General features: G+C 39.2%; 1 protein-coding gene across 2 annotated transcripts; it reads right to left on the bottom strand.

The window, feature by feature from the left end:
- Positions 1-405: 405 nt before the first annotated feature.
- On the bottom strand, positions 406-4,074 carry LOC107812875 (small ribosomal subunit protein uS12). 2 transcript variants are annotated; one of them, XM_016638048.2, is made up of 5 exons: positions 3,837-4,074; positions 1,759-1,914; positions 1,538-1,664; positions 1,281-1,431; positions 406-718 (listed from the first exon to the last, which is right to left on the bottom strand). In XM_016638048.2, the coding sequence occupies exons 1-4, from the start codon at positions 3,839-3,841 to the stop codon at positions 1,291-1,293; spliced, it is 429 nt and encodes a 142-aa protein (XP_016493534.2). In that variant the 5' UTR covers positions 3,842-4,074; the 3' UTR covers positions 406-718; positions 1,281-1,290. The 2 variants fall into 2 exon arrangements, with proteins under 2 accessions (XP_016493534.2, XP_016493532.2); XM_016638046.2 differs by lacking the exon at positions 406-718 and having other exon boundaries at positions 1,046-1,431; positions 3,837-4,073.
- Between the last annotated feature and the right edge of the window lie 4,895 nt (positions 4,075-8,969).

Consider the following 8,969-nt stretch of genomic DNA (forward strand, 5'->3'; position numbering starts at 1 on the left):
AAAATAAATTCACTTTTCTTGTCACTTTTAACATATCAAGAAAAGACATTCTTTTTTCTTGTTATACCCACGGCACTAATTACTCAGTTCAAACCATTTTCTCAAAACTATTAAAAATATGCATCAATTAATATGGGTATCATGGTAAATTAATAAAAGTGAACGAAGGGAGTAACTGATATCGCAGTTATTGAGCATGTTCGGGCTTCAGTATTTGACTAGACTGCACAAAATTCATAGCGGGATTGTTGCCTATATAGCCGGCTAGAATTAATGTTTAATTTTTCTAACCGGGATACATTGATTATATACAGTTATCATATACTGTTTATTATACATAAATTATATATAAATTATACACATGCCGACTATTTATAATTTAATAGATTAGGTAGGCGGCTATTTGAGGTTAAATCTTCCTAGCAAAACTAGTTATTTCAAATTTGATTATCCTTCAGCAAGAGCCTGACCCGAAAAGATGACTTATCGAGCAATTAGAAGCGGGCAAATTATAAATTGTATGAAGTTTTTTCAAATGTTCATATCCTGTCTCTCAGTTTTTTGTTGTAGACTTCAGAAAAGAGAAGAGACATTCCCAGTGTAATGTTGACAAGCCAATCGGGCGAAGCACTCTTTTTTTCTTGGTCGTGCCATAAAATGAAAGATTAGTTACCCATTTTCCTCTTTGGAGACAATTCACACTAAAAGATCTTGCAACCTGATTAGACGAAAGAACTTCTGTCAACTCATTTTCTGGAGGAAAAAAAGAAAGAAAGAAACACTAAAACCAATTGATTTCTACTTTCTGGTTTCTAAACAGCAATATTAGAAAGTCAAATTAGAAGCTTTCAGTCAAATTTTCAGGTGGATGAATATCTTTCTACAGATGAAAGAAAAAACGACAATTCGATTGAATATTTATTTTTATATTCTTTTCTATTACTGTAGAAAACAAAGATCAGTGTCCAGTGAGTTTCAAGCTATGTGGCATTTCGTCACGCCCTGATCCAACAAGCAATGAAAGTCCAAGGATTTTAAGAATGAATTTTTACAAAAAAATTCAAAAGAGTATGTTGTTATATTAGGAAGGAAAACAAATAATAGAAGGTGAAATTCCATCAGAATATCATCCATCAGTCATTAACAGAAGGTGAAACAAATGGCAGGTATTGGCAGAGCCACATAACAAACTATACTAGTAAAAAGATTGGGGAAAATGAAAAGAAAAATAGAAGAGCTGATCCTAACAAAAATTCATTCAGAAGATACTTGCACTTGACCTGGAAGTAGTTAAGATCTTGGCTTCTCCTTTTTCTCTTTGAAGAGAGCCAAAAGTGAGACACCAGACACCTTCACAACCTTGAACCTAACACCAGGAATATCTCCCACAGCATGTCCCTTACGACCAAATCCAGCAATCAACACCTCGTCCTACCAACAATAAGATGAGATTTATTCAACATTAGAGAAGACATAAGAAAATTAAAAGGACAAAATTGCAACGATGGACACATAATGATATGATTGAAACACGTACATTCTCTTCAATGTAGTTCAAACAACCAACGTTGGCTACAAAAGCGGCTATCTTCTTCCCATTCTTAATCAGCTGAACTCGAGCACACTTTCTAATGGCAGAGTTGGGCTGTTTAGCTTCAATACCGCTGCAATTCGTTTCAGTGAAAGTTAGGTCTGTCAAAACAAGTACATAAATTTTTGTCTAAATTATTAATAAATGGCTAGCAAACTTGGCCATACATTTTCTCCAGGACAATCCCCTTTGCATGAGATGACCCTGCAAATGGCTTCTTCCATTCATTGCCAAGATGAGATTTCTTATAAGATTTATCAGCCCACCGCTGCCTCCTACGGTGGGACTTCAGTTTACGACCAGCTCCCATTCCACGTGTTTTCCTGTTTTAGAATGATTACAACACAAACTTCTAAATTACCAAAAAGGAAAATTTCCAATATTTGGCCAACCAATGGAGAGAAAGCACATTTATATACAAAGAGCAAAATAGACAAGTTGACCAGCAGATCACAAGGGATTAAATAGTTAAACCACGCAGCACCCAGCATTTGAACAACTCAAAACCAGAGAAAATGGTGTGCAAATCTTACTCTTAAAACCAGTATTATACATGAGAGATTTTGCAAACTACTTACACAACACTTATGACCACTTAGAAAACAAAATCAACAATACATGTAACCCAAAATAACTTGGGAAACATTGAATGACATCAATCACAACAGGACGTTTGAAAAGATATTTCAAAATGAGGAGCCATGTGCAAAGATGGAACTAATGCATGGGGTGAAATGGATTTTACTAGACAATTCCACCTCAAAAACTAAAATGGCTTTGCAAACCCAACTCCATTCAATCTAGAAATGCAAGCATCATCTGAAATCATCTCTAATGTTTCTACTAATCCCAACTTCAGCTCAGCCATTACAAAGATTCCATAGTAGATCAATACTAATACTGTTACAACTAGGATACTAGTATTTAGTAGCTTATTTTTCTGTTTCACCTTCCTAAAAAGGGTGTCTAGAAAGTGAAAAGTAAAAGGATAGATGTTTCATCTCCACTGATCTGCAATTCCATGGAGCTACAGGAGCTCAGAACAGTTTAGAGAGAGTGAAAGTTGTTGCAAGTCCATTAGCATTCAAAGCAATTCACTGCCCTGTAAAGGGTTCATCTGCTTTGCCAAGATGGACTAAAGAATCAATCACTCTTATATATCCTTAAAATAGAAACTCGTCAATCAACATACCAAAAGAAACATTGTGATCATTTTAAATCCACTAGTCTCTCCAGCACAATAGAAATACTGTTTCACAAGTATCACCTTAAACAAAAGGAAAGTTTCTTAAATGAGGCTTGCCAAATATGGCAGAACAGGTACTACACAAAAACAGCATTGAACCAGAAAACATATGTAGACAGCTGCTCTAGATCCTAACTACTGATTCCAAACACCTCCTGAGTCCTACCTTTACTTTTTATCTTTTTGGTTTAGGTAGATGTTTCATCTCCACTGAGCTGTAACCCCATTAAGCTTGAAGAGCCCAGCACAGTTTAGAGAGACATTTGATCTAAGTCCATTAGCATTTAAAGCAATTCATTGCCCTCGAAAGGGCTCAACTACTTTGCCAAGATGGACTGCAAAATTGGCGTTCATATAGAACCGCCAAGTAACAAGTTAACTTTGCTCAAGGACCATAATGACAATGTGCATTCAACACCATAATGACTATACGGAATAGTTATTTTTCTTTCTTTTCCTGGAAGGGGGGGGGGGTGTTCATTAGCAAGATGTTTCATCTCTACTGATCTATAACCCCACTAAGATTGAGGAGCCAAGAACAGTTTAGAGTGACATTTGATCTAAGTCCATTAGCATTCAAAACAATTCATTGCCTTCAATAGGTCTCAACTGCTTTGCCAAGATGGACTGCAGAATTACGCATCCCCACAAAACTGACAGCTAAAAAAGTTGAGAATTTGTCCCCATATATCTAACTTTCCTCAACAAAGCAGAACCAGCTAAAATTACAAAATGACATTACCAAACTAGCCATTTTTGCACGTGCTTGTTTTTATTATTTTCAGTGTAGCTCCTTAGCACCAATATAGCCAAAACTGATCTCATTATGCATTGTTTCAATACAGATAACTTTTCATATGGCATTTCTATAGACTCTATTAGCATCTTCAACACAATAAAGCATTGACATAATTATATGAATAGTTTACAAGAGTCACTCTCCTGAAGAAACAAATAAAATGAAGAGAGAAGCAAAAAGAGAAGAGGAACATAGATTACCCCATGGTGATAGAGCGAAGTTGCCTTGCTGCTGCAACTGGGGAGGATTGAGGGTGGGGCTGAGTAGCTGCGAAGCTGAGACTACTGAAGTGAGCGAAACCCTAAATCTCCAACGGAGTTTTAAAGCGGCTCTTGGGTTTCCTTTGCTATTGTTTTGGGCCCCCCATGGGAAATTTCTTTCATTTGGATCGTGTTGATTGTGTGCTTTAGCCCAAACTCATTAGTGTGATTGACGGGAATGGCCCCGTAAGGGTTTAGCCTTTAAATATTGTCCTTATTTTAAAAAATATATATATTTTTTAAAAAGGTCTCACACACTTATTGCTTGTTAGAGATTTTTCTATTGGATTGGTAGATTTATACCATATTTACTTTACTTATTGTATAGGGTAAAGTATGCTATGCTATGTGATTGCATAAGAGAGTGACACGTAGAGCAGAAGATAGATGATAGTTAAAACCGAAGACAACTGTTCCATTTGTCACCGGAAAGAATGACGCTCATAAAGACGCAATAAATACATGTCACCCGGTAGCATTTAAGGCAGAATATTCCACAACATTTAGTACACTGCCCGTTACAAAGAATTTGTCATTTATGCTCATTGTCATATACTCTTCAATGGCCTCATAATTGACATTAAAGAAGGGCATGATACTAGGACTTTGTTCCCTATGTGCATCTATAAATAGTGAGCTATGTTATCATTGTAGAGAACACGAATTTTCTGGCAAATTTACTCTATAATCCATTCAAAGCTCTATACAATTTTATCCTCTTACTTTTCGATTTCATTATTGTTTTGCCCGGAAGCCTTGCTCCCGAATTTACTGTTTCTGTCGTTTCATCTTCATCTCAAGGCTAAGTATTGTGTATTTCTTCAATTCTTTTATTATTTTAAGATCGAATTAATTCACTTGTCTAGAAACCATGTATAAATTCAACTGTACCATTTTACGAGTAAACAGTTTGGCACCCACCGTAGGGCCTAGACAGTCATGTAATTAAGTTGGTCCTTGCCTCTTTTACTAACGTGTTTTGTTTATTTGTCTTAGCAAAAAAATCACAAAAAATGGCAGATAATGGTGTTAACAACACACACAATCTTGAGGCCCAACGCAACCAGCCACATCACGAGGATTCAGTTAGTGACACGCGCAATGAGGGGAACGATGATACGCCGGTCCACTACATGCGGTATCCGCGACATGTTTGGGAGGCGACTCCCGATGATGCTGAAGAGGAGCATGTTATTAAAGTGGTAAGGTTTCTGCAAGAGCAACATGTGGTCATTCTAGGCTATTTATCACGGTAGGATAAAGTCATGACAGAGTTGAATCAGGCAATATCGGGGGATTCTAATAACGCGAATGGACGAGGTCTAGTTCCTCTCGGTGCTCCCACGAATCAAAAAACGCAAAGGGTCGACAACAATACCCCGAGGGGAGAGGTTGGCTCTGATGGGGCTGAGGGGGGAGCGGATCCGGCCCCATTAACAAAAATGAACCCTTCAAGAGCAAAATTTTACGGTTTTTTAAGGAAGTGAACGCCCGCATGGACCAGATCTCGGGTGCACCACCGGTGCTGAAAGGGACGGACTCAAAGAAGTATACTCAGTTGTCGTACAAATCGAGCGCGACACCAGAACTAATCCCGAAGCGATTTAAAATGATCGACGTGCCGAAGTATGATGGAACTTCAAACCCTCAGGAGCATATTACCATTTATACAATGGCAGTGAAGGGGAACGATTTAGCTTCGCACGAGATTGAATCTGTTTTGCTGAAGAAATTCAGAGAGACTCTAACGAGGGGAGCCTTGACGTGGTATTCGTTGTTACCCGTGCATTCCATAGATTCCTTTGAGATGCTCGCGAACTCTTTTATTAAGGCCATGTCGGGGACAGAAAGGTGCATGCCCGAAAGGCCGACATAGTCAGAATTTCACAAGGAGAGTCCGAGTTGTTGCGGTAATTTGTCACCCGGTTCCAAAAGGAGAGGATGTTGCTCCCGGTTGTTCCAAATAAATTGGAGGCTGAAACATTCACCAAGGGTTTGAACCCGAGAAGCTTTAACGCTTCCGAAAAATTGAAGGAAAGCTTGCTTGAGTTCCAAGCGATGACTTGGACGGATGTCCACAACCGGTACGAGTCTAAGATAAAGATTGAAGATGATCAGTTTGACTTCTTTTAATTTTAACTAACTATTTTTCTAAGTGGGTTGAAGCATTTCCTTACCAGAAGATTAGCGAACGTGAAGTGGTGAATTTCTTGTGGGAGAACATAATTTGCAGATTTGAAATACTGGAAGAGATTGCTTGTGATAACGGACCATAATTTATAGGCGCAAAGATCACAAAGTTCCTTGAAGATTTGAAAACCAAGAGAATCACATATTCACCATATCATCCGAGCGCAAATGGTCAAGCTGAATGAACGAACAAAGTGATTATACAAAATCTCAAGAAGATGTTTGAATAAGTTAAAGGTAAATAGCCTGAGGAATTGCCCGGAGTGTTATGGGCGTACCAAACAACGGCTAAATCGAGCATAGGAGAAACTCATTTTCCCTTGTGTAAGGAGAAGAAGCCTTAATTCCGGTAGAAGTAGAGCCTACCTTGAGATATTTCCAGACAAGTAAAGAGACGAACAACGAAGCAATGTTCGTCAACTTGGAGCTATTCGACGAGCGCAGGGACTTGGCAAGTATAAGAATGGCAGCCCGGAAGTAGAGAATGGAAAGATATTATAATCGAAGAGCCAACCTCCGTTATTTCAAAGTGGGAGACTTGGTTCTAAGGAAAGTAACTCAAAACACCCGGGAACTCAACGCATGAAAGCTAGGTACAACTTGGGAAGGCCCCTATCGGGTTTCAGCAATCACCGGGAAAGGTTCATACGAGTTGGAGAATCAGGATGGAGAAAAGTTGCCAAGTAACTGGAATGTGGCACACCTCAAGAGATATTATTGCTGACGAACATCACCTGTACTGAAAGTATATGCTGTATTATTTTTCCCTTCGTCCAGTTTTTGTACCAATTGGGTTTTTTTGGCAAGGTTTTTAATGAGGCAACAACGGAAAGCATACAACGACAAAAGTTTCAACAACAGCAATAAGACCTTTAATAGCAAGACACACAAGCGAAGAACCACTCCGGAGCGGTTAGATAATCTTTGGCTTGAGAGCAAAATTCCCACGGGGAAAGTGAGTTTGCTATCAAGCAAAGGTTACCCGACCATTCACAAGTGCAAACCACTAGAGGATTACCCGAGCTGAAGATTGTTTAACAATTCATTAGTGGAGTCCTCGAAGGTGCAAAACTTCCAGTTTTCCAATTTGTATTCTTCGCATTCGAACACTAGGGGGGATGATATACGACAACAATGACTGCCATGTCCACCGGAACATGAAAACCGGGAACATAGTTGTATCATCGGGACCAAGGACTGTGCGGCCAGCCCCGTAAAAATAAGTTGTACAAGTTAGCCACAAGAAATGACAATTTATTTTTAACATAACGAATGCTTATGCAATTTTTGAAAAAGGAAGGAATAAATTAAAGTCCTTTTATTTTCCATCTTGTTTCTTGTCTGATCGATGAATTGATTTTATCATTTGAAAGTTAAACAAGTATTTCAAATGATAGTGTCGTAAATAACAAGAGACATCCTCTTCAATAGCACTGTAAACATAAGAGGGCCCTCTCTTATAAAACCCTCACAATAAAGGGTTGATTTCAGAAGAACTTGTGCCCAAATCCAAATGCTTTCGGGGGAAAAAATACACCCAAGGTCTTACATAATAAGACACAAACAGTAAAACTTGCGGAGAACACTTAAGCAAAAAAAATGAAAAGATTAAAACTTGTATAAACGTTCAAACGAAAGAAAGACTCATATAATACTTGAGCAAAAGATATCTTTATTCACAATAAATGTGCTGAAGCGGCATAGATACAAAAGTTGGAAAAATAAAGGAAAAGCTAAACTTGTGCATCTCCGGACCTCGGAGGAAGAGAAGTGTTCGCGCCCCCAAGGGAAGTGGGTAGATCTGCTGATGGCTCAACATCTTGGCCCTCATCAGTTTGGCCTTCAACATCTTCACCTTCTGGTTCCTCTTCAGTTCCCGAAGTTTTGGAACCGGAACCATCAGGCCTTACTAGGAGACCCCTTTTAGCAGCTGACTCAAGCTCACGGGCCTTAACGATTTCTACATCAAACTCAATGATACCCGTTTTGGCCTCTTCCAAGGTTTTGCTCCTCATGTTGTACATAAAATAAGTTTTCGCAACAATGAGGGAAGTCGTTCAACGCTTAAGTTCTTCTTTGAGTTGGATAACCTCAGCAGAAAAAAAATTCAGGGCGGATCTAATGGATTTAAGGCTAACATCGAGGTCATAAACAGTTGAGCTAAAAATCCTATTATGCTCAATAGTCTTCTTATACTTCTCCTCCAATTGGGCATGTTTTATCCCCGCAACAACAAGCTCTTCAGTTTTGGAGTTCAAGGCTGCCTCTAAGTTGGTCAATCTTTCAGCGGAGGCAGCCTCGCAATCGGTCGCAGCAAGAACGACACTATGGACTTTAGCCCATTTGGCCTTGGCCTCATCAAATTGAATCCTCAGTGGGCCAATCTCTTGGCTAAGGGTTTCCACTTCTTGCTCGCTTTGTTGCAAATGATTCTCCAACACAACTGCCTCAATAGCTTTGGCTTCCAATTATAAGAGGTGAGCAGCGGTTTACTCCCGCTCGGCCAAAAGTTGATCCTGTGCGAAGGTAAGCTCTTCTTTTCTCGAATCAACCTCTAGAGGCCCTCGAAAGCAAGGAAATTGGACTACAAAACAAGAAAGGCAAACTTAGGATATTTTTAGTAAAAAATGGAAGAAATAACAAAAGAAGTGAAGAACGTACCTATGCGGCGATGTGCACGGCATTGTTCAACAAGCACTCCCCCGAGAGAGCCTGTATATTTTCCTAATCTTTTTCTAAAGCCAAAGGCTTCAGATAGTTAGTAAGTTCCATATGTCGGGATAGCAAATTGCATCCGATGGAGACCGAGAGTGTAACAGTCCTCATCCTTTGCGGATCTTCTGAGGGGGAGCATATTTTTGCCCCAAATTCCCATGAACCGGG

The sequence above is a fragment of the Nicotiana tabacum genome, chromosome 17, assembly GCF_000715075.1.
Source record: "Nicotiana tabacum cultivar K326 chromosome 17, ASM71507v2, whole genome shotgun sequence".
NCBI lineage: Eukaryota > Viridiplantae > Streptophyta > Magnoliopsida > Solanales > Solanaceae > Nicotiana > Nicotiana tabacum.

Coding starts and splice junctions, on each gene's coding strand:
- LOC107812875 (XM_016638048.2), bottom strand. Junction 1,665..1,758: donor GGGATTGTCCTGGAGAAAAT/GTATGGCCAAGT, acceptor AACGAATTGCAG/CGGTATTGAAGCTAAACAGC. Junction 1,432..1,537: donor TGAACTACATTGAAGAGAAT/GTACGTGTTTCA, acceptor TATTGTTGGTAG/GACGAGGTGTTGATTGCTGG.